Below are 26324 nucleotides of genomic sequence, written 5' to 3' on the forward strand. Positions count from 1 at the left end.
CATTCCATAGTTTTAAGAATCAAACATTAAGTTTCAAACATTAAAATAAGCAAAAAGTATACATAAGCTTCATAATTTTATGTAATTTAATTTTGTAAATAAAGTTTTTTGACAAGTAATTTTATCAAAAAATTTTAAGTTTTAATAAAAATCATTATTTAGAAACTTAAAAACGTAAAGTAAAGAATGCTTACGATACAAAACAAAAACAAAAAAAAAATATTCTAAAACTTCCTTATATTAAAATAAACAACTTTCATGTTTTTTCTTTTTTGATTCATAATCGGACGTAGAAAACCATTCTATAGAAAACTATCATCAAGAAAAAATCTACTTAAAAGTAAAATTTTTAATTTTATAAAAATTAACACTTACCTGCTTATAAATCAGAAGAATTCCAAAATGATTTGTTCTTTGATTTTTGTTACCATTTTTCAGTGCTACGAAAATGCGTCTTTGGGATTTGCCAAAAATAGAACAAGATGCAATTTTATTTTTTCTGGAGCGAAATATTTTGCCCATTGTCCACCGAAATCCGATAAACTACTTTGATTTTAAAAAAAGTGTTTCGTTTTATGATTTGTCACAAAAATTTTAGGTGTCGATTGGCGGCACTTAAAAACAGCCAAATCTGTAGCTGCTGTGGCGTTAAAACATAAGTACCGAATTTTTATTCATACTTTTCTGAATCATATTACTTGAAACATTAGAACATGCAAGAAGTATACATAAACACATAATGTTATACATTTATGTTTTCAAAAAAAGTATTTTGACAACAATTTTTATCAAAAAATTATAAACTATAAAACGGAAAATAAAGAATTCTTAGGATAAAAAACGATTTTAAGAATTCTTTACATTGAAATAAAAACTTTCATAATGTTTCTTATTATTCTTAATCAGACGTAAGAAACCATTCTGTAGAGAACTATCATTAAATAAGAAAAAAAAGTTTTACAAGCCAATTTTTTATTATAAAAATCATAACACTTACCTTCTTTATAAATCCGTAGAGTTCCAAATGAAATGTTCTTCGTTTGAAAGTTTTATTTTCAAATAATATGTGCATAGATTATCCCTTTATTACTTTTAGATAACATACCACACATCAAAATTTTATAATTGTAAGATCTGGATATGAATTTGAATATGTAGCTTAAAAACAGACAGCTGAATTTTAGTTGAAATTATCTATTCTTTCAAAACTAAGAAATACTTACCAAGAAAACGATAAAACATTTATTAATCATCAGCACAAATGACACTATTTCAAGTAATTTGTTTGATTCTTTATTGTTGTTTTCCGAATTACATAGATACAGAAATATATACTGTTCTATAACAAAGAAGAATTCTATAACTATTGCAGTTCTTGACGTTCTGAATTCACATTTCTTTATTGGAATGACGAAAGCAATGTTGACTTCATTTTAATTTGTAATGAATTGAAGACAGAAAAAATTATTTTACCGTAATATACACATCTGTAACAGCAAGTGATCATGAAATTGTAAGTTATGTTGTTGGTAATTGAAAGGTAAAAATTATTCAGAAATTGTTCTTCAAATGCTTGGCGTGTTCTGCTTCAATGTTTGGCATGTTCTGGTTAGTTTTTTCAAGTTCTTCAGCTGTTCCTTAGGGAAATTTTGATTTTTATTTGCTGCTAAGAAAATGGCGTCCGTCATAGCCGATGAGTTTGATGGAACTAAATGAAAACGTGATAAATTAATGTCTGATATTTACAGGCTCCCGATAGAGGGCGTACTCGAGCGTTGCGATCGCGAATTGAATCCGTGATACGACCAATAATTAAGAAATCTATTCTCGTTGATTTTACTTGCTTGTGCTCACCTGACATAAAGAAACGCAGGAATTAAAAATTGAAGTATATGCAATTTGCTTTTCTAAATGAATAGAGTTATAAGATAAAAAATATCATTGTTGTTATCTTCAAGATATTTGAAAACTGAATCGTTTATAGCAAAATTTAAAACAATGGCTAGCTTTTAACCAATCAGAAAATTCCATTTCGATTTTCGCTGATACCGCTGGATTGGCTTTTCGCAGAATGTTCTAATATCGACAGAAACCTTCCTCGTGATTTGAACTATCTGTATGCCAAGTTTCATAGCTTTCTGTCGGTTGGTTTAGGAGTCTATAGAGGACAAACAGACACACATTCACTTTTATATATATAGATTTAATAATTCACAGTCCTACTCTGCCTGGAAAGTTTTATTGGGAGCAAGACAGGCCAATATTAATTGTATGGTTTATGTTGTTTGGATTTAATATAATAATATTCTATATAATATAATAATATTTGGATTTAATTCTAATAATATTCTATAAATAATTTTCTATTATATATATATAATATATATAATAATATTCTATTCTATAATATTCTCTATATCTTTTTACAAAAAGATTTTTATTTATTGCTTTTCTGCAACTGCTGCATTCCATCATCTTTAGTTGTCATCGCAACCAATGTTGCCACAACTCACAACACTAATAAAAACATACTTATGCGCTACAGAGTAAGCTATAAGCCACAGCAGTACTCCCTTCCCAGTAACTAAGTTACGGTACAGTATGATATAAGAACGAGCATCGTATTTACCAGTTACTTATGCTCAAATATTTCAAAACTCACTATTTACAAAAAAATATTATAGATATATATTTATAAGTGTTAGTCTCGAAATCGCACAGGAACTTTAATTGTTCGTCCTATACGTGAATGTTTTTCTGGAAGTTTTTTGATTTCAGGAGGTAAGTCTGGTGGACGTTCGGCAGGTTGTCTTATTGTCTTTGTAGATTGTCCTGTAGTAACGTCTGGTATTTGCAAGAAATATGCAGGTTTTAATCTATCAACAGACACTGTAACGTCTCTGTTTTTGATTTTTACAGTAAAATATTTTTCTTTTTTGTCAACGACTTGAAAAGGACCATCATATGGAGGTTCTAGTTGCTTTTTAACTCTGTCTTTGCGAATAAACACATGAGATGCTGTTTTTAAATCTTTAGGGACAAATATTTTCTGGACATATTTATTTGACACTGTTCTTGGTCCCATTTCTTCCATAGTTTTCTAAGCTGCCTGACAAAACCATCAGGTGTGGTTGGAGTTATGTTTTCTTGGAAAAATTCTCCAGGTAATCGTATATTTTGTCCATAGACCATTTGAGAAATGGTGTATGCCGCATCTTCTTGCATAGCTGTGCGTAATCCAAGAAGAACAGTTGGAAGTGTTTCACTCCAGGCCAGGTTATTGTGTGCCATTAACGCGGTCTTAATAGATCTGTGGAGGCGTTCGACCTTCCCATTAGCCTGTGGATGATAAGCAGTTGTATGTTGTAATTTTATTCCACACATTTTAGATAAGGCGGTGAACAGCTCAGAACTAAATTGCGCTCCACGATCTGTAACAAGACGGCATGGGGTACCAAATCTTGAAATCCAATTAGAATAAAACGCTTTGGCAACTGTTTCTGCTGACATGTTGTTTAACGGAATTACTTCCATCCAGTTAGAGTACCGGTCAATACAAGTAAGACAGTAAATATTTCCATTTGATGGTGGTAGGGGTCCAATGAGATCAATATGGACGTCACTAAACCTTTCTGAAGGAAGTTGGAAATCACCGAAACTTGATTTGGTGTGTCGATTTACTTTATTCTTTTGGCAAGCCATGCACGATCGAGTCCAAAGCTGCACATCTTTACGGATACTTGGCCAGATAAATTTTGACGTTAAGAGCTTTACAGATGATTTAATGCCAGGATGGGATATGCCATGCATTTGCTGAAATATTTTCATGCGATACATTTCAGGAATATACGGTCTAATGCTATTCGTTGAAGTTTCACACCACAAAGACTTTCCCGAAGGTAGCGGATACTGCTTGAAGTTCAGGGAAGTTGGTGATGTCCTTAAATTTTGAAATTCTTTATCCATATTTTGTTCAATTGCTATTTTATCGTAGTCAATCAAAGAAATTTCTTCAATTCTAGATAAAGTATCTGCAACGATGTTGTCTCGACCTTCAATGTGTTGTATATCAGTTGAAAATTCTGAAATGTATTGCAAATGTCTAAGTTGACGAGGTGATGCTTTTTCTGGTTTTTGTTTAAATGCAAAAATTATGGGTTTATGGTCTGTGAATATTTTAAATGTTCTTCCTTCCAGTAAATATCTGAAGTGTTTGATGGAGAGAGATATTCCTAGCAGTTCTCTATCGTAAGTACTGTAATGCTTTTGCGCTTCGTTTAATTTTTTAGAGTAAAATGCGATAGGTTTCCATCCATTGTCTTCAAATTGCTGAATTACTGCTCCGATTGCCGAATCTGAAGCATCCGTATATAGTGACAGAGGTAGTTCAGAATTCGGAAATGTTAAGAGTGTTATATTGACCAAATCATCTTTGCATCGTTGAAACTGTTCTTTCGCCTCATCCGTCCATTGAATTTTTCGTTTGTCTTTTTTTCGTGCTCCTTTAAGGTAATCATGAAGGAGAGATTGATTTTTTGATGCATTCCTTAAATATCGACGATAAAAATTAATCATGCCTAAAAATGTTCCGAGTTCGTGAATGGTGGTCGGAGTTTGTAATTAACAATAGTTTGAACTTTGTCCGGTAACGGTCGTGAGCCTTGCGGAGTAATTAAATAACCCAAGAATTCTATTTCTTCCTTTCCAAAGATAGACTTGGAAACGTTAATACGAAGTCCATAATCATTCAATCTTTCAAACACTAACTTCAAGTGGGTTCTGTGTTGTTCCTCACTAGCAGATGCGATTAGAATATCATCTAGGTAAGGAACTGTTCTAGCATTTAGCTGTCTGTAATCTCCACATGGGCGAAGAGTACCATCTTTTTTCAAAACCACATGCAATGGACTGGCCCATTGTGAACTGGAGGGTTTTATTATGTTATTATCCAACATGAATTGTAACTCTTGCTTTACTGTTGCCAGCCTTTGAGGATCTAGCTGTCGTGCTTTAGAATTTACAGGTGGACCATTTGTTTCGATGTGATGTCGAAGATTATGTTTTACTCCTGATAAGAACAAATTTGGTTTGCATAAATCTGGATATTGTTTTAGTAGAGTATGAAATTTCGTCGAATTATTTACTGTAACGATATTATTGTTTTCGCTGAGGGAAGCAACTTCACCAGTTACCTTTAGTTGAGTTACTCTATCAATCAGTTTCTTGTTATGCAAATCAATTACTAATTTAAATTTGTTAAGGAAATCAGCTCCTAAAATACCTTTATTAATTTTGGCTACTATAAACGGAAATTGAAATTCTCGCCTAAGTCCTAAATCAAGGGATAACATTTTTATACCATATGTTTCAATTTCGGTACCATTTGCTGCATACAATTTGTAATCCATGGATTGTTTATCTTTAGTTGAAGCGGGTAAAATGCTAACATCTGCCCCACTGTCCACTAAGAAACGCACTTTCGATTTTTTATCTTTTATAAATAAGCGAAATTGGCGACAATCAGGAATATTATCAACAGGAGAGCTTGTCGCATTCTCTACTGCACACCGGCGTTTCCCTGATTCGATGACCTATCAGTTGACCAACTACACGGCTGAGTACACTTATCCTTATGGCATTTGTTACCAAAACGAAAATGATAGAAGCAGTATTTCCCTCTAGGATTAAATCTTCCCTTGGAAGTACTTCGAGGTCGTCTGCGGCACTGAGAATCGTTCCTTAAACGTGGTCTCGATATATGATCAATAGTCATTTCAGCAATTCGTTGTTCAAGGGATTGGATTTTCATTAATAGTTCTTTATTAGAGCAATTATCAGCTGATACGCCAAAAAGCTCATTAGAAGGTGTCATGTCTGAAATCTTGTCAGCCATGATCGCCAATTTGGGTAACTCTTCGTCACTAACAAGTATTATATTACGCATAGAATCTGGCAGTTTTTCTAACCATAATGTTTTGACTAAATTTTCGGACACATCCGATGTTGCGACAGATTTTAGTTTTTGTAACAATTGGCTTGGCTTTAGATTACCTAGTTCAATTCCAGTTATAAGTTTTTTTATTCGAGTACTTTCACTTTCTTTAAATAAATCTAGAAGCCTTGTTTTGGATTCTGAATATTTCGTATCGGAATTGCTTGTTACAATATCCCAAATATTTTCAACATATTTCGGTTCTAACTGCGATACTAAGTAGTTAAATTTGGTTTCCTCAGAAAGAATTCCACTTATTTTAAACTGGGCTTCCACTTGGAAAAACCAAATTTCAGGACGATCAATCCAAAACGGCGGAATTTTTACACTTACTTTGCATAGTTCATTTGTAGAATCTTTAACAACTTTCTCGTCATCAGGCATATTTATTTCTACTATCCGGGTCACCAGTTATTGGGAGCAAGACAGGCCAATATTAATTGTATGGTTTATGTTGTTTGGATTTAATATAATAATATTCTACGTCCAGATCTTTTTACAAAAAGATTTTTATTTATTGCTTTTCTGCAACTGCTGCATTCCATCATCTTTAGTTGTCATCGCAACCAATGTTGTCACAACTCACAACACTAATCAAAACATACTTATGCGCTACAGAGTAAGCTATAAGCCACAACAGTTTCAACAGAACAACCTTTGAAATCTTCAACATCATGTAAGTAGAATTGGCAATGATTAGAATGTTTCAAAAAACTGTACATTCTATATCCTATTATAAAATGAAACTTGATTTACATGTTTTACATCTCTAAATAAGATAACGTAAAATGATTTCTAAAACACTTTGATGATTTTTACCATATTTTGATATTTTCAATAGCTCCAAATATCAGTTGAAGATTGTACGAAATGTTGGTGTTTTGAAGAAACAAAACATCGATTTTTATTGTTCTTTTTTTTATAAAATCAGTGGATAGTTTCACCATAATTAGGTATTTTTAAAGCACTCAAATGCAGGCCAAGGCATAGTACCGTAAGAAGGTATTTAATGACATATCTCTTACCATTTTATACCGTCAACCAAATTTGAAAAGGAAACATAAGAGAAAAGAGCTTCAATTCCTGCAAAAAAGCCATTTTCCTAACCAAATAAATAGAAACCTGAAACAACATGCATTAGTTGTCCCGATACACCAAGACCGAGTTGTAAAGAAAACATGCCGTCGTGAACAAATACCGTTCAGTTTACAGTCACAGTCAAAGTTTTATGTCTTTTTCCAAATTTTGGTGCAATCAGTTGCACCATGGAAGTATTTCTCAATCATACTTCAGAATTTATGGCGTAACTAAGATTAAATGATCTCCTATTTTACTAAACTTTAGGACAATGAGAATCGTTGCACCAAATACTGGCTAAAGATATGCCGAGTTTTTCTACAGTGTATAAAGAAAGAAGCTTAGAATTAAAAGAACTTTGTTACTTTACTACCTATAAATATTTTAGTAGTAAATTTAAGGTCAGATAGAAAACGTCCACGTTTCAAAATTCTTATCAAATTCCAAAAAAAAATGCAATTTTTTTTTTTTAAAAAATGGCTTTAATTGGCTGTCACTGACAAATATATTTTTCACAAACCTTATATGTTGAAGGGTTATGTAATATGTTCCAAATATACTAATATTATATAGATATATTTGGAGATTATTAAGACAGCACTAATACTTAGCAGTTTTCATACTGATACTTTGGAAATAGGCATTTTACTATCCTCGAAAGGGATATGTACCTTAGAAAATCACTTGATAGTGAAATAGTATCATGCAAAATTGCACTAAATACCTTTCATCTTTGTTCCAGTGGGATAAACTACAAAAACGGTTTTTGCTTATTTCAATAACGCAAAGCCACCAAAAAGGGCAACAAATAATATTAAATAAAAAAATTTATTATTTTAACTATATTAATTGAAAAACTTAATGGAAGAACCATGTAAGTGACATTTTCAGAACTAAACAAAATTGTATCCGAACTATTTTATTACCAATTTATTAGAAAGCGGGACAAATATTTCTTTGTTTTTATTTATTTACCCCTGCCTAATTTGAAACAAAAATCATGCAAGCATACTAAATGCTGATGTAATTAGTCATGTTAAGATTTGAGTGCAGTCAAAAACAGTTCTGTTACATTAAACATACCCATATTGATGCAACCACTTTTATTTTCTATGATTCATTAATTTCCCTGAAAATTTCCCTTTCCTAGTTCTTCCACTTCCGAGTTCTTCCCTAGTTCTTTCCTAGTTCTTCCCTAGTTCTTCCACTTCTTTCCGAGTACTTTATTTGAGTCGGTATATGATTTTCAGTTTTGAGCATGATTTCGTAGTGTTTCTCAATACGGATTTATTGATTTTTTACTCTCCCCGTGCAAAAAACGGGTATTCAGCTAGTATGAAATAAATATACATTCAAAAAACTTTCATACAGATCCCCCTAAGTCAAAAGAAAAAATATTTAGATTCAATTTTTTCCGTTCTATTCTATTCTATTCTATTCTATTCTATTCTATTCTATTCTATTCTATTCTATTCTATTCTATTCTATTCTATTTCTATTTCTATTCTATTTGTATTTCTTTTTCTATTCTACTCTATTACTATTGAAATCCTCTGAAAGCTTAAAAATCCACAGTGAGGGTAAATCTACGAATTTTCTTTAAGCGTGCTTTTAAAATCTAAGAAGGGATGGTATACATATGTAGACCTAGAAAATTTAGAGGTTACTGAATGACTATTTACTAGGCAAAATACAAAATTTGAGCAAAACAAACTTATATTTTCCAATCATGACTAAGTTCTGAAATTACAGTTGATAAAAGCATTAAAAGAGATTTATACCACAAACTTCTTGAATTTTCCCTGCAAAATCCTTTGAAATCCAATTTGTCTTGCAAATTTCCTTCTTAGTGTTTTAGCTCTTTGTACGATGCACAAATCGTGACAATAGTTGATCCATATTTACTCATACTGTAATGAAAACATATTAGCTAATAAAATGTTTCTTTTTATAGCAACAACTACAGAAACATCAACTACAGAAGATCAAAGTAGGTTTTTTACTGTCATTAAATTAATCTTATTAATATTATTTTATTTATTATTTTTACTATTATTTTCTCGCTTGACTTTTCTTTTCTTATTTTCAATTTAAACTTATTTATTGAATTGATAACTTTTTTTTAAATGCTTCTAAAATTTTGATCTGAGCCTAATTGTCTGCTTTGTATGTGCAAAGTTCTCTGTTACGAGACTTTTCATTATTTACTTTTTTAGAACCATTTGTCTCGATTCTTAAAAAAGCAGAAATTGGAAAATAAGAAAGCAGGATTGCTCTCCGCCCAATTTTTTTTAAAATTGTGATTTGCCAGATTTTTCTGATAATTTCGTTCTTTCAACTCTTAGTTATTAAATTGCGAGCTCCTATAAGCATACTTGATTAAGACATTTCTTATCAGGGATTTTCCTTTCTTATTTTTTTATTTAAACTTATTTATTGAATTAATAAGTTTTTTTTTTTTTTTTTTTTGTAATTACTACTGAACTCTTGATCTGCACCTAATCGCTTGCTTTGAATGCCCAGAGTGCTCTTTTGCGAGCCTTTTTATTATTTTTTTCCTAGGACCATTGCCAAGCCTAATGTAAAAAACAATTACTTCACTAACTATATTAAAGCGGACTGAAAGAATTTTTTAACAAAAATATATGAGATATTGATGTCACGATTCTTGAAAAGGGCAACAAGTTTCATTAAAAAATCAAACAGGTTTGCTTTCCATTCAATTTTTTTTAAATGTGATTTGCCAGAATTTTCTAATAATTTCGCTCTTTCATCTCTAAATTATTAAATTGAGAGACCTTGTTTGCATACTTGCTTAATTCCTTTCTTAACAAGGACTTTAACAAGGAGTATAAAAAGCAGGCCGATGATTGTGGATTATCCAATTTTAGGCAGTTATTTTTTTCTCTAGCATAATTCCTACTCCGTTTCTAGCAAGTTTTGATAGCTTAATCATTTTTTATTCACTTTTATCTACTAGAAAAACAGTTTTTGACCAACTATGATTATCAACCTTTTTACACATTTTTCATCAGCTCTAAATTACTTATACTTTAATAAATCCATTTTTTTCAATGACTTCTATGCTAAAAACATGAAAGCCGAAAATTTGCGTGAGTATTAAAATGTTTCTGTTTAAAAATTTTTACGATTTAAGTTTATTTTTTTATCAAGGCTTATTACAATGTATTTTAGTTTATTTTGAATAGCAAGGTAATTCAATTTAACACCTTATATAAATTTTAAAATAATTTTACGAGTATTAAACGCATATTATAATATTTTTTTTTATATTTAAATCATATTTAATTTTAATATTTTTAGAAGAAAAATGTGATTGTGGTGAAAATTCCTATGCATGCCAATGGAATAGGAAAGGTGCGCAACTCTGCAGCTGCTTTCCAGGTTACGCTCAATTAGAGAATATTTGTTCAGGTGATTATAGTTAACTCTTAACTTGTTTTGGCCAGTCATGAGAAGAATTGAGGGGTAGGAACCCTCTCATATTAAGTTGAGGACAACTAGGACATAAATCAACAAAACATTTATTAACAACTGAAACATAACAAGATAAAACAGAAACTTAAATTTAAGTATGAGTGTGAGTGCAGAGTAAAGTTCGAAGCTTCTAAAATACTGGAGAAAGATACAAGGTTGCCGATCGTGTGTATGTCATCCAGTTGATTCTTTTGGCGACTACGCACCATGCCTGGCGCCACATCACTCCCCACCGGAGTTTCAAAGTCGTCAGATTCTGAAACGAACTCTTCTACCATACCGAGTAACGTACTTCTTTGAGTCCGGTACCTTTTCTGCCAAACGAGACTCGGAAGTTGTAGTTGAAGAATAGTCAGACTGGCCAGGAGAATCACCGTGGATTAAAGAGTGGGGCTCGTCCACTGGCAAATACGCTGGTTTTAACCTGTCAATGGAAATCCACTTTTTCTTCGTGGAGATCTGCAAAAGATAAATTTTAGATTTTCTCTTAAGAACTTAAGAACTAAATATGGATCATCATACGGAGGTTGTAATGGTCTCCGTACGGCGTCATGTCACACGAACACATGCGTACAAGTCTGAAGATCTTTAGGCACATAAACGACTCGTTTGTCATGCCAAACAGAAGCTACAGGCTTGACCTCACTAAATGCTTTACGCAACTGAGAAATCAATTCAGACTGCGAGATGTCATTTCCCGAGTTAGTAAAGAACTCTCCAGGAACTCTCAATGTTTGCCCATAGACTAACTCAGCAGAAGAGAAGTTCCAATCCTTTTGAACAGCAGTTCTCAAACCCAGGAGAACTAATGGTAAATTGTCAAGCCAAGAATCTGAAGTATAACACATAAGGGCTGCTTTTAATGTTCTATGAACACGTTAAATCATCCCATTGGCCTTAGGATTGCATGCAGTTGTACGGATGATATCAACATCCAGAATTTGTGCTAATTTCTTGAAAGTAAAGGAATCCAGTTGTCTTCCCTGATCATTTGAAATTCTAACAGGAGCACCAAACCGTGAAACCCAATTAAAAATCACTGCTCGCGCTACTGTATTTGCCGTGATATCTTGCAGAGGTACCACCTCAATCCATCGTGTAAACCGATCAATTAAAGTTAAGCAGTGCTTATATCCTCTACACACCGGTAAAGGGACAATCAGGTCCAAATGCACGTGCTGGAACCTAGCATTAGGCACAGGAATTTTGCCTAATGGAGATATTACGTGTCGATGTATTTTAGCCTTTTGGCAACTTAAACAAGTGCGACACCACTGAAGAATGTCTTTTCGAATTGAGGGCCAAACAAATGTACTACATAACTGTCTTAAAGTAGATCGGGCACTGATGTGTGTAAGATTAGGTACAGAATCGAAAATCATTTTTCGAAATTTCATGGGTACACACAAACGAGCACTAGGTTGGGAGACATCAAAATACAAATTTACATCAGAATTAGGCAAAACAATTAATTTAAATTCAAGATTAGTAACATCTGGATTTTTTAAATATACCTGCAATTCCTCATCAGTCAACTGCTCAGCTGCAACTTGCACATAATCAATTTTGTCAGGAAAAGCAATTTCTTCTATTCTTGACAAAGCGTCTGCCACTAAGTTTTCTGCGCCTGCTAAATGTCGTAAGTCACAAGTAAACTGTGATATAAATTCTAGTTGTCGTAAGCGTCTAGGAGAACACTTTTCAAAACTTTGGGCAAAGAAGTGTGTCAAAGGTTTGTGATCAGTTATAACATGAAATACCCATCCTTCCAACATATAACGAAAATGAATTATTGACAAATAAATCGCCAAAAGCTCTTTGTCATACACAGAATATTTAACTTGGGCATTATTTAACTTTTTGGAGAAAAAGGATAAAGGTATGTAACCAGACGCAGTTTTTTCATGTAAAGCTCTAGCTACTGCTATGTCACTAGCGTCCGTAAGCAGCACTAACTGGCAATCATGTGCCGGGTGAGATAGCTGAGTAATATTTACGATACTTTCTTTGCATTTTTCGAAAGAATTTTCTAACTCTGGAGTCCAGTTAATAGTTTTACTATCGTTTTTTTTACTACCCCTAAGTAAGGAGTTTAACGGGGCATGCAATTCTGCCGCTTTGGGAATAAATCTCCTTTAGAAATTTAAGCACCCAAGAAACCTGCGTAAATCTTTTAGAGTTTTGGGTTTAGAATAGTTAACAATTGCATCTACTTTATGTGGTAAGGGTTTAACACCATGCTTCTTTACTAAATGTCCAAAGAAGGGTACTTCAAAAGATCCAAAAATACACTTAGAATCATTAATTGTTAAACCATACTGTTTTAAACGTTCAAATATTAAACGTAAGTGATACAAATGTTCAGTCTCGTTTGCACTTGCCACGAGAATATCATCAATATATGCAAATACAAAATCTGAACCATATAAAACTTCGTTAATGAAACGTTGGAAGGTTTGAGGTGCATTACACAACCCGTAAGGCAGATACAAAAATTCAAATAACCCAAAAGGTGTTATTACTGCAGTTTTCTCAATGTCTTGTTCTGCTACGGGGATTTGATTATATGCTTTAACAAAATCTATAATGCTAAATACTTTCTTGCCAAACAGATTTTGAGAAAAATCCTGCAAATTTGGTAAAGGATATTTATCAGGCCGAGTACAGGCGTTTGAAGCTCTGTAATTGCCGGTAGGTCGCCAATCAGAGTTACTTTCTGGAGCCATGTGTAGGGCGCTGGCCCAAGGACTTTTGCATGACCTACAAATACCGTGTTGCAGCATGAAATCAAATTCAGATTTGGCAGCTTGAAGTTTAACAGAATTCAATCTGCGAACTTTTGAAGCGACCGGAGGACCAATCGTGTTAATACAATGCACGGTATCGTGCTTAATTTTAAGATAATTAGGTCTAACTCTAGTAATTTCAGAAAATTCCTGAATTAAGTCGTGATATTTAATATTGCCAAAAATTGTTTTAACACTATGGGTTGAGGAAGGAAAGATTTTACCTTGATGAGCCAAAGAAGTTTTCGTATCAATTAATTTCGTATTTTTAAAATCGATTAACAACTCGAAATGTCGTAAGAAATCTGCGCCCAAAATTGGAACATTCGCAATTATAAATGTAAAATCAAATTTTCGATGTAAACCAAAATCTAGCGACATAAGTTTAACACCAAATGTTTTAATAGCAGTGCCGTTAGCAATGCATAATTTGATATTGTTATACATAATTTGATACAATAGAACAATTCAATAACTAGAGGATATATGGAAATATTCACTGTAAAAATAAGTATTTAAACTAAGAATGTTTCAGAACTATAAATGTTATACTAAGAGATAAATGCAACAGCATTTCAAGTCCGTATATTCAAATTCAATAACTACTATTTAAAGTCTCTTACAATAATGTTCAAAAATTTCAGTCTAATATTATACAATACAAAAGATATTACTATACATTCAGTTTAAATTTTAAGTACTGCAAGCAAAGCAGTTGACTAAATAAGAGAGGAAATTGTACATTACCAAATTCAAGTAGTTATTCCAAATTGTAAAACAACGGATAATAGCGTATTCAAAAACATAATAAACACAAGGGTCACCAATTGAGGGGGAGGAATCCTCGCATATTAAGTTGAGGACAATTAGGACATAAATCAACAAAACATTTATTAACAACTGAAACATAACAAGATAAAACAGAAACGTAAAATTAAGTATGAGTGTGCGTGCAGAGTAAAGTTCGAAGCTTCTTAAATACTGGAGAAAGATACAAGGTTGCCGATCGTGTGTATGTCATCCAGTTGATTCCTTTGGCGAACACGCGCCATGCCTGGCGCCACAGTATCATTTGTTTTACAATTAAAAAAAATGAGAAATAAACTTTTAGCAATTAACAGGAGTTAATAAAACCAAGTTGCGTGTGTATGTATACTTTAAAAAGTTTGCAGTCTAAAGTTCTTGAAGAACCAATGAATACAGAGCTGTATTCTTGTAAAGGCTGACTTTTTAAAAAATGTAGATCAGGATATTTTAAGAGAGTGCGAAGCTCAAAACGTAAAGCCAAAATTGTAACTCTCGATTACTAAGTCATTGCGTTTTAATTCGGGTACCAATTCTAGTCTCCATGTTTGACATATAAATTCAATAAGCTCTAGTTCCAGTTAAACATGTTTGACCAATTTAGTTTATAGTTGTGAAGCTAAGCATATTTGCAACTGATATTTTTTTAAGAATTTATATCTTTTGATGTGATTTATTGCTTTACAAGTCTGGAATGGAAATAAACTTTTAATAACAGAAAAGATAATACTAGCCACGAACTAATCATATCTACGTAATGAATCTCCTAACACACATAGCATATGTCTTCAATGGATTTAAATTACGACACAGCTCCATAGCCTTTTCGTCATTGAAGGTTTCAGTAGAGCATGATTCCATGATTCCAATAGCTAAGAAAAAAGAATTTGTTCCTAAATCTTAAAGAACTATTATTTTAACAAGCAACCAAATCCGAATTATCAACGATGTTGGAATTTTTGTTCTAAATTAAGGTAAAATAATTGGAAGCAGTTAACCAGTCTACTAAACCGTAAAATTTACGGTAAATAATTGTTTTTTCATACTTACGTTTTTTAAAACAGTTTGCTACTAGTACGGTTCAAAAACCATGAATGCAGAATTCTATTTTTTTTCACCATTTACAACTAACATGACTTCAAAACCTTTAAAAAGAAGTGTAAGTAAATATGGGAGATAGTTTAACGGATTTATGGTGCTGTCTTCTATGCATGAGATTCGTGTTGCAACAGCCCAGAGTCACCAATTGGCGAATGCTGAACGCTGGAATCTCTTGATATATTGAAAAGAATGAAAGAAATATTGTGGTGTCAACGCTGGATAACCACAGCGATAGCTGAGAGCTCTTATGCCCTGAGCCACCATGACTCTCAAGAAGGATATTGTAACTCTCTTTCGTCGTAGCACAATCTCCATCCAGCAAGTATTATCTTACGTATGCGTAGTGTAGATCTAGTTAAGAGGTATAAATTAACTAAATGAAAAGGGTACAAAATGTCTCTAAATATTTCGAACAAAATATTTACGGATTTTAATTTTTTTTCAGAATGCCACTGTGGTAGAAACACGGCGTCCTGCTTCTTTGACCGAAACGAAAGAAATATTTGCATTTGTCGTGATGGATTTGCTCAAAGAAATGGAACTTGCTCAAGTAAAGAAAAATAAGTGCTGTAGATAATCATTTATCATGAAAAAAAATTTAGGTACTTATAGTAACGTTTCCGATATTATAAAGGTCATACAGTGGTAGCTAAGATAGTGCATAAATAATTTAATTAATTAGAATTAAAATAACTTTTTTCCATCACTACTTTTAATTCTTTTAACAGTAAATTAAAGGTCAGTTCATAGTCATGTTCCAAAATCCTTATAAAGTTCAGTTTTTTTCTCTTCCTTTTTTTTAGTTAATGCGGTTTTAGTTGGCGGCTACTGACGAATACGTATAAACTCAAATATTGAAGGGTTATGTAATAAGTACCAAATATACTTATATAAAGTATAAATTATTTATTTGGTGATATATATTTGGTGATTATTAAAACTGCACCAATCAGTTTTTATACCTATACTTAGGAACTAAGTGTTTTACGGACCCTCGAAAGGGATATGTATCTGAGAAAATCACTTAATAGTGGTAAATTTTTTCTATCATGAATCGGTCGAGAGCAATAGACCCATGTCTAGAGCTGCTAAATACATTTTATCTTTATTCCATTGGTATGAATTAAAGACCCCTCCTTACTTCAATAACGTAAGGCCACCGAAGATTACAACATATAACATTAAGTAAAATAAACAATCGATTTTAGCTACACTTAGTGGAGGAACCAGGTTAGTGCCATTTTCAGAAAGAAAAAAGAACACACGCATCCGAATTTTAGTACCAATTTATTAGAAGGTGGGGCTAATAATTCTTTGCTTTATGTTTTTTTACCACTGCCTAATCTATGTGAATCTATCTAATCTATAAAAATGAATGTGTGTGCGTCCTTTATAGACACTTAAATCATCCAAATAAAATCGACGAAAGTTAGCATACAAATAGTTTGAAGCACGAGGAAGATCACTGTCGGTATTTGAGTATTCTACGACGAACCGTCCGAACGAGATGTGCGAAAAATGAAATGGAATTTTCTGATTGGTTAAACGTTAGTTATGGTCTAAAATTTAACTATAGACAATTCAGTTTTTCACATATTTTAAGAATAACATTAGTGACAATATCTAGCTTATAGCTCTATTTGATGAAAAAAAAAAGTTTATTTCATGAACTTAAATATGGAATTATTTTATATTAGCTATGTCAGATAAATTCAATGAGCAACATGATGTGGTAACATGCGAGGGCTACGTCACCAAATTTATACTTTTAGAGTTGTCTAATACCACACATTTTTTTTAAAAATTTATACTTCTTTCAAAGCGTTTTTATAAAAAAAAATTAATTTAAAATTAACGGTAGTTGAATAGAAAAAAAATATGTATATATATTTGAAGGCAAAATTAATGGGAATGTTGTATTTATTTGTTTAGGTGAAACGTAAAAAATCGCCACATTCTTATTAATGCCAATAATGCTTAATTAATTTAAATAATATACGCATATTGAAATAAAAGAAAGAAGTTTTGTACTCGAAAGCAAAAGTAATGGAGTTAATCTATTCATTTGTCTAAAAGAAGAGTAAGAAATCGTTATATTATCAATGACGACAATGATGCTTAATTAATGTTGGTAGTTTGTCAATTGACATAAGAAACTGTTATAGCAAAAATATTGGTGAAAAGATACTTATTAATTTTGAATTGACATCTTATTACTGACACGTATGCTTTATTAATGTTGATAATAAGTATTAATTGAAATAAAATAACATAAGCTATGAGCTAAAGAGCAAAGTTATAGGCGAAAAGGTTAATAAAAAATTTGTTTAGGAAAACCGTAGAAAATCACCATAAACAGATGACGCTTAACTCATATGTATCCCTGACGGTAATATATACTACTGGTATTATACTTATTGCTGCAGTTTTGATAAGAATTCTACAACAGGCTAACGAGGGTGAATGCGTTATTGATTAAAAATAAAATCTTGATAAAAGTATCAAATGTATCGAAATGACATTAATTTCCGGTCTTTCTAATATATCCGTTAAGAAACAACCTAAAATAGCGTAACTAACAAGGCTTAATTAACAAAGTTACAGCGTTATTACTAAAGTACCTATCACTACAGTAGGGGAGAGTGGGGTCAATTGTAACATTTTTTACTTAACTATTTTTAACTAACAAAAAATCCAATATATTATTAGTATTAATTGACAGACGAGTAAAGTAGACTATCCTCTACTAGAAAAAAAAATAAATACCTGATTTTAAATATTATTATATTAGTTATTAACAATTTTTGACAGTCGTGCAGTTGTTACAATTGTCCCCACTCACGGGGTCAATTGTAACAGTTCATAAATTCAACTAAAACATAGTTAATTATACATATTATCATGGTTGTGATATATTTTTTTATTGATCAAAATAGTAGTGATATTTTAGGAGTAAAAATAATAATGAGCAGAAACCTAAAGGGTTAAACTTTTAACTTTAAGGGGTTAAAAATGTTAATTTATGCTGTGAAAGGTGACAAATAAAATAATGCACATGCAACATAATATAAATGATATAGGAAACTATTGGTGGTTCTTAAAGACTTAAGTAATGGTTTGTAAACATAAGATTATTTATTTTCAGCTGTTACAATCGTCCCTTTACTTATTGTTACAATCGTCCCCAAGACGCCATTTCAGCTTCATTTGTTAGAAACAATGCTAGTTAATTAGCAAAACTAATCTTTTTTTTTATTGAAATGTTAATTAAAGTGCCCACTTACATATTCGGTTACTAATTTTTATTTGTTTAAACAAAATTACTTTGTTACAATATAATATTCTAATACCAAAAAAAGTACTTGCGTGGCGTGAAAATATCTTTTGTGATGTAACTCTTTCAAAAGTACATAAAAGTGGTTGCCATCAGGGGTGTACATGTAGATTTATTAAATACACCTTGTGCGCCACCTAGGAACCAAATCTAGAACCCGACACTCGAAAGTTTTGCTCTGTTACAATCGTACCCTGTTACAATTGACCCCACTCTCCCCTACTTATTACCACAACACGAAAATTACGTAAATCTGACATCAAAAGTAGTTGGAACTTTTTTTTTTCCATGAATCGCACAAGAAACGGAGAAGTATCAAACTGTACGACACCTCGATAATTAAATTAAGAAAGAAGATGTTTTAAGACGTTTATAAAAAATAAATAAAAGATTTAAAAATGTATTATATTTTAATAGCAAAATATGGATACATGTGAATTGCTTTGAAGCATTCAAAAGAGATTTTTTGGCGATATTTTTACTGTCCTTACATTTTTCTCATTCCATGATGATCAGTGTTTATTTTCAGAAATATGCAGAAGTAGTGCAGAGTGTTTAAATGGAGGGCAATGTTCATCAGATGGACATGAATCCTTTTGTAAATGCATGCCACCTTATACGGGAGACCGATGTGAAATCAATGAAATATGTAAAAGTATGAATGGCGCTTGCGATAGCATTGGATCAGTTTGCCATTACATTCACTCCATTAAGCAAGGATTCTGCATATGCCCTCCAAACAAGATTTTCAACAAAGATTCAAAAAGATGTGAAGGTAAATAATTGAATAATAGCTTTGAATTTTGTGAAATATATAAAATAAAAATATAATTCCCCCTGCATGAAATAAAAATGTAAGAAAATGTTTTCATGAGATTGTATTATACGGTATTGAATCTTTGTTTAAGAATTTCTGTCATTTTACAAAATGTTGGCCTTACACAGGGAGGTTGAACTAAATTATGGAAACACTATGGAAACACACACAACTTCTTTTAGCAGCAAATATTTTGGTAAAACTATAGGCACAATTTAATAGATCATACTCACAACTTTTATAAATGTTGCTTTACCCCTAAAAAAATGGATCGACCGAAATAAAGAGAGGAAACTAATAACTTTTTCTAATTTTAATACCAGCGATTTTGAAATCATTCTACAGGATTGCAAATTTTATCTAAGAATTTTTTTTTAATTATGCACTACTAAAAAGCTCGTTGTTAAATAACAATCTATTTAATTGTCATTTTGCCATATTCAAACAAAACAGTCAAATAACTATAAATAAGATGGCATTCAATTTGTTAACTGTGAGAAAAACCGTTCATTATCTGCTTCCAACTAATATGGCTCAACAACCAGAACATTATCTCACCACCTAATGTAGCCACTTAGTTCCCTGCAGTTGGGTACATATTTTAGCTGAAAGGACAAATCTGTCAATCTCATGACAACAGAACGCGGGATCGAGTCACAACGTTGACACCACAATATGCATGCTGGGATTCCAGTGTCTTACACTCCCCAATTTGTGACACTGGACTGTTGGAACACGATTAACATACATTGCATATTATCATACGATATCATTAACGCATGGATGGTAGCACGTTAAAGCTTCTTAACATAAAAAATTATAATATTTCTCATGTCTTACAATAGGTAAAACAGCCGGAAAAACTAATTTCACCGCCTACAAGATTCAGTTAATAAAACTTAACCATAACCTAACTTCAATGTCTATTGAATAACAGAAAGCCTAACTCCAATATCCAGTTAAATGTCTTTCCTACAGTTTTGAAACCATGGTAATGGTTAAAAAAACGCATAAATTTATAATAATGGTTTTCAAATCAAATTATTCGTAAACTGTTTCAAAACCGCAAAGGTAAAAAATGCTTCTTAAAGTAATGCCCAGTAAAAAGCACTTAAATTCCTGCATTCATTTAGATCGATGCAAATTCTGCATAGGTAAAAATGATGACATTTCTAATATCGTCTAACACGAATTTTCAAATTTTGCCAAGAGTTTAACCCTTTATATTCCTCCAAAATATTTTCTCTTAGAAGAAAAATTGCTTAAAGTGTTAGTTTGCTTAAAGTGTTTACACAATTTTCTTCAACTCTTACATGTGTATAATTCCAAGTCATCGTTTTGAAAATTTGTCGTTTTTAATGAAAGTATGAAATACGAAAACCAATATACAATTTGCCTGGTCATTGTATAGATCAGTGTTTCCCAACGTGGGGCCCACGCCCCACCGGGGGGCAATTTGATTGTAAAGGGGGGGATTCAAAAATGGACTCGACATGAGTTTAAACCTTTTGCTCTGGGCCATTTAAATGCAATGCAAGATTTAGGTGACAAAATCGAAAGAAAAAAGCAAATTCTTAAATAATTGCGATCAATAAATATTATGTGACTTAGGGATTTTTTAAGCGACAAACCTGAAATGATGTATCTGTTTACAGTCGATGGTAAAGCATTTGTGAGTTATTTAGCCAATATCTTTGAAAAACTGAATATATTAAATACGAAACTTCAAGGAACAAATAAAACTCTTGTTGATGCAAAAGCGAAGATATTTGGCTTCATTACCCTTATTGAGTTATGTCAGAAATATATTAACAACAAAAGCTTTGAGCAGTTTCATTGGCTCCAAAAATGTGAAGTAAATGATACCGCTTTTCTTGTTATTGTCTATCATCTGAAAATTCTATCGGCTGATTTAAAAGAAAGATATTCTGATTTAAAACAAATTTATTTTCCAACAAGGATGTTGCAGTCCATGCTAGTGGATTTGTCTGATATATCAAATATATCAAGAAAAACTTGCAGAAATGCAAAATGATGAGTCAGTTAAAACTTTATTTAATATGAAAGGAGTGATGGCATGGCTTCGTGAGGAAACAGAAAACAAATACCCAAATTCAGTTAAATGTGCAAGAAGACTATTGTTACCGATATCATTTTCATATTTAGCTGAATGTGGATTTAGTGCTGTAAATGATTTTATTGGTAAAAAAAAGGAAATCATCTGGATATAACACAACGGGAAGACTTGAGACTGAAGCTAACCAAATTGGAACCTAAGATAAAATCTACGTGCAGCAAGCATCAAGTGCAAGAATCTCACTAAATTAAAATATTAAATTATTATAGAAAAATCTTTTTATTGACTTAATCTGTATAAAGAATCTTAAAATTATTTCGAATTTGAATTTCAGTTTTTCATTATATGTTCTGAAAATTTACTTTCTTTGTTTCGCTAAAAATTTCCTAAGTTTCTTAAGTGAACAATTCGATTTTTAAATATTAAAAATTATGTATATGTTACATAGGGGGGCATAAGAATTTTAGAAAGGCTTAGGTGGGGCATGGTACAAAAAAAGTTGGAAAACACTGGTATAGATTGTCTATAATTTAATCATTAGTCATTCTCTAGAATAAGAAATTATTTCATACTTTGACAGTCATATTTAGAACACTCCACACATTTAATAGATTAACTATATAATTAATAGGTATGCTCTATAATGAATAGACCATTTATTTTGATTATTTTATAAAGTATGGAAACAAATAAGATGTACTACGCTTGTTTTTGCTTATTTATTTGTGATGCAAATTCTGGAAGTGCAAAATAAACAGAATTTAAAAAGCTTCAAGCATGATTTTTTAAATTGTGCATTCAGTTTTGACATTTAAAATCTTTCTAATCATTTCCAGCTTAAAAAGTATTGTTTGCGAAGATGTAAAAAAAATGTACAAGAACTTTAATAAAATATAAGATTCGATAATTAGTTCAAGAATTATCAATTTTTAAACTACAAGTAAAAAGAAATCTTTTTAGGGTGATATATGGTTCGCTGAAATAAAATAAAATGCTGGGTTAGGAATATATTAAAACTATATTTAATTTTAAGAAGCATATTAAGATGGCAAATTTCTGTAGTTAAAGACAACGAGCTATCAACCTCAAAGCTGAAAGATTTTACGAATTTCTATCATTTTTTATACTATTTTTCCTATTGGGAAATTTATTCTAACCGATTTCTCCTTGCTTTTCAATAACGTGCACATTTCTACTAACCAAAAAACTATTTTTTTATTAACGAGAAATTCGCACATGCATTTTAATGTGAAGAAATTCGGAGAAATGTAATGGAAACTAAATGTAATTTTTTCACTAGTTTTTTAGTTACTAGTTTTTAGTCACTAGTTTTTAGTCGCTAGTTTAGTCACTAGTTTTTCACTAAAGAATTTTATTTTAAGATTTCTTTTACATGCAGTAAATTATAAAAAAGTCAACTGAAGAATAGGTATTCTGTAAAAGTCTCTTTATATTGAACTACTTCCTTCAAAATGTAAAATTATGTTAAATATTGTATTGTTATTACTTAAACTGCTGTTTGTAGAAAATGCAACACCATGAAGGAATCATCAGAATCAAATGAAATTCGCAGCAAATGTCAATTATAGGATATTATGCAAATTAATAAAGTTTCAGAGCCATCGCGCGTGCGTGGCGCGCGCAGCGCCCTCTGAATTGATGCTGAAAGCGTATAAATAAAGTGCTGTAGCGGGACGTTGAAAATAGTCTATGATTATTTGTTAGTGGCAAACGTTTAGTGAGACCTGAGTATGCCTCCACGACGGAAGAATAAGAAATTCAAGCAACTTACGGAGTTTGAACGAGGGAGGATAATCGGCCTTCGAGAAGGAGGATTTTCCTATCGCGCAATAGCAGCTCGTATGCAGCGGAACAGTTCCACAGTGATGCGAGTTTGGAAGCAGTGGACCGACGAAAAACAGGCACTGGACGACAGAAGGTGACGTCAGAGCGCGATGATCGACACCTGCTCCGCATGGCGGTGAATGATCGCACAGCTTCCTCCAGGCAGCTGGCAGCACATTGGTCTACTGCTACAGGTGTACAATTGTCGGCTTCGTCAATTCGTCGTCGTCTGCTGCGCCGTGGATTGCGTGCAAGGGTGCCATTATACAGGATTCCCCTCACGGCGGATCATCGACGGCTGCGTCGGCAGTGGGCTCTTGAGCACAGAGACTGGCGAGCTGATTGGCACCAAGTTGTCTTTTCAGATGAATCACGCTTCAATTTGTGGACCCATGATGGCCGTGTTCGTGTTAGACGTTATGCCGGTCAACGCTGCCTTCCTGAGTGTATTATTGAACGACATAGTGGTCGAACACCCGGAGTTATGGTCTGGGGTGCGATTTCGTATCATGGACGATCCAATTTGATACGAATTTAGGGTAATCTCAATAGCAACAGATACGTCCGTGAAGTGCTACAGCCCGAAGTCGTTCCTTTCCTTCAAGGCATCCCTGGAGCTATCTTTCAGCAGGATAATGCACGCCCACATGTTGCGCGGACTGTTAGAGACTTCTGTTCAGCACAACGCATGCAACTTCTTCCTTGGCCTGCTTATTCGCCGGATATGTCGCCTATTGAGCACGTGTGGGATATGGTTGGTCGGCGTCTCACTCGTGATCCGCGTCCTGCAGTTTCCAAAGACGAACTTTGGTTGCGCATACAAGCGATATGGAATTCTCTTCCTCAAGCAGATATTCAACATCTGTTTGACTCCATGCCACGTCGTATAGCAGCACTTATTGCAGCGCGTGGTGGCTGCACCAAATACTGATTTCGGACGCTTAATTTGTTTCTTTTGTTTTGAAAATTTCATCATTTATTTGTATCAGTACAAGTCGTTTCTGCATTAAATTTCATTTGATTCTGATGATTCTTTCATGGTGTTGCATTTTCTACAAACAGCAGTTTATTTATTATTCTTACTTAATTTACCTTCTTAACTATTTATATGTTTCAGATAAATTCGAAATCACGTCCATCTTTTTCATCATTCTGTGCTTATCAACAGTGTTACTACTATTATCAATAGTGATCATAATAATTTTGTTAAAAAAGTAAGTTATAATCATTTTAAAACACTATATGATATTTTTTCATAAATAACTACGAAGAGGAACGTTATTTAATTTAAATGAATTTTTCAAATTAAATGGTTTGCGATTATTTCTACACAAATTAAATTAAAAATATTACAAATTATCTACCGATTTAAGTAACTGAACAAGAAAAACTATGTTTTGTTTAAAGCAATTACTTAAGAATATTACGTCTTAGAAAGATTTGAAAAATTCAAAAATTAAGTAAAATTATTCGTACTCTATACTTTGATCCCCCAAATCTTATATGTATTTTTTATTCTATTTTTCTTTATTTTGGGAACTAATTCATGCCTGTTGACTAAGAATAATTTTTTCACTGAAAAAATCATTATTGAGTTAATCGATGGATGTATCATGAAATTATATGAAGAAAAATTCTTCTTTCTCACGATAAAGCATTTTTTTCAATTTAAAAAAAATATTTTATATCTTATAAAGTGTTGATTTATTTTTCTAATTCGTCAATGTTTGGTTTAAAAATTTAATATTACACTATATAAATAATTTTAATTATAATTAATTTCGTAATTAATTTAAAAAAAAAGACTTTAGCTGTTTTATATTTTAATTCTAATATTTCTGTAATTTCAGATTTAGGAAGAAGTTGGAAAGCATAAATGTCAAATCCCCTTAGACGACTATGACTTATTATGTGCTATTTTATATTGATACTATTTATTGTAAATAAATTACATTTTTTAAATAATGTTTAATCTTTTAAATGTTTTGCAAATGTGTCTTTAAAATCCTTTGCAATACAAACATATCTAACTTGAAATTCATAAGACTCTAAAAAAAAGCTCATCGTGTAGTGATCTAATCGACGTGAATTAGTAATCCGTTATAACTACATTAATCTAGAATTTATAGCGTTTTAACGTGGAATCTCTTTTAACAATAATTTTAAGTTAAGAGATAAATAAAAGAGAAAACAAGAAAAAATATTACATCACCTTGTTTACATTTTTTCTCAAAATTATACGAAGAAATACGTGCTAAAAAGCTTTTTCTGTGTGCATATTATATATATATATATATATATATATCGGGGCTCGAAAAACCACCCGTCCTCGGCGATCGAAAATTCCCTGCGGACAACAAATATCTCGAATCCGACGTCCGCGCGGACGGCCATTTTCCCATCAATATTCGCGATACATTTTCAATTTTTGTGATCTTACAAGAGTATAGCGCCTCACTTCTAAAATGACCCTTTAATCTAGAAATACAGCAACATACTGCGCTTGGTGGAATTGACGTTTTCTCTGTCTGGGAGTACTGCAGTGGTTGAAAGAGGATTTTCAGCAATGAGCTTACAAAAAAACACATTACGTATTGGTCTTAAACAAGAAGCGTTAAACGCAATTATGAACATCCACCTAAATGGAAAACCCCTTTCAGATTTCTGTGCAGAAACCTCTGTAAATCATTGGCTTGATTGTGGAACTGGCAAACGTCATATTTGTTTCATTTAAAAAACGAAGTACCCTCGGATAAATTGACATTCCAGATAACTTGACCTTTATCATTTAAATTATTTCATAAAAGAAAGAAATTTTTTCATAAAAGAAATACTAGGTTTTACTATTAGTAACCTAGTATTTGTAATCCTAGTAACTACTAATTCATTGTGCAATTTATATAAATGTTTGTAATAAATAAGAGAAAATTATATTTTTATTTATTTAGAAGATACGGGTTAGTTTCAAAGGAGAACGGGTGCATTGTTGGACT

At 32.1% G+C, this 26324-nt stretch overlaps 1 protein-coding gene across 3 annotated transcripts in view; it reads left to right on the plus strand.

Moving 5' to 3' along the window:
* The window catches only part of LOC107438890 (uncharacterized), a 71704-nt gene extending 46411 nt beyond the window's left edge, over nt 1-25293 (plus strand). Inside the window, exons 13-18 of one of the 3 annotated variants that reach the window (XM_087163865.1) lie at nt 9024-9059; nt 10394-10504; nt 15704-15808; nt 19122-19367; nt 24449-24545; nt 25182-25293. In XM_087163865.1, coding sequence (XP_087019991.1) covers nt 9024-9059; nt 10394-10504; nt 15704-15808; nt 19122-19367; nt 24449-24545; nt 25182-25224 — 638 coding nt within the window. In that variant the 3' untranslated portion in view covers nt 25225-25293. Of the gene's footprint in view, nt 1-9023; nt 9060-10393; nt 10505-15703; nt 15861-19121; nt 19368-24448; nt 24546-25181 lie in introns of those variants that run through there. The other 2 variants (XM_087163867.1, XM_087163868.1) reach the window with 2 other exon arrangements.
* The last annotated feature ends 1031 nt before the right edge of the window (nt 25294-26324 follow it).

The sequence above is a fragment of the Parasteatoda tepidariorum genome, chromosome 5 (genome assembly GCF_982258835.1).
Source record: "Parasteatoda tepidariorum strain Cologne lab strain chromosome 5, Ptep-v5.0, whole genome shotgun sequence".
NCBI classification, from domain to species: domain Eukaryota; kingdom Metazoa; phylum Arthropoda; class Arachnida; order Araneae; family Theridiidae; genus Parasteatoda; species Parasteatoda tepidariorum.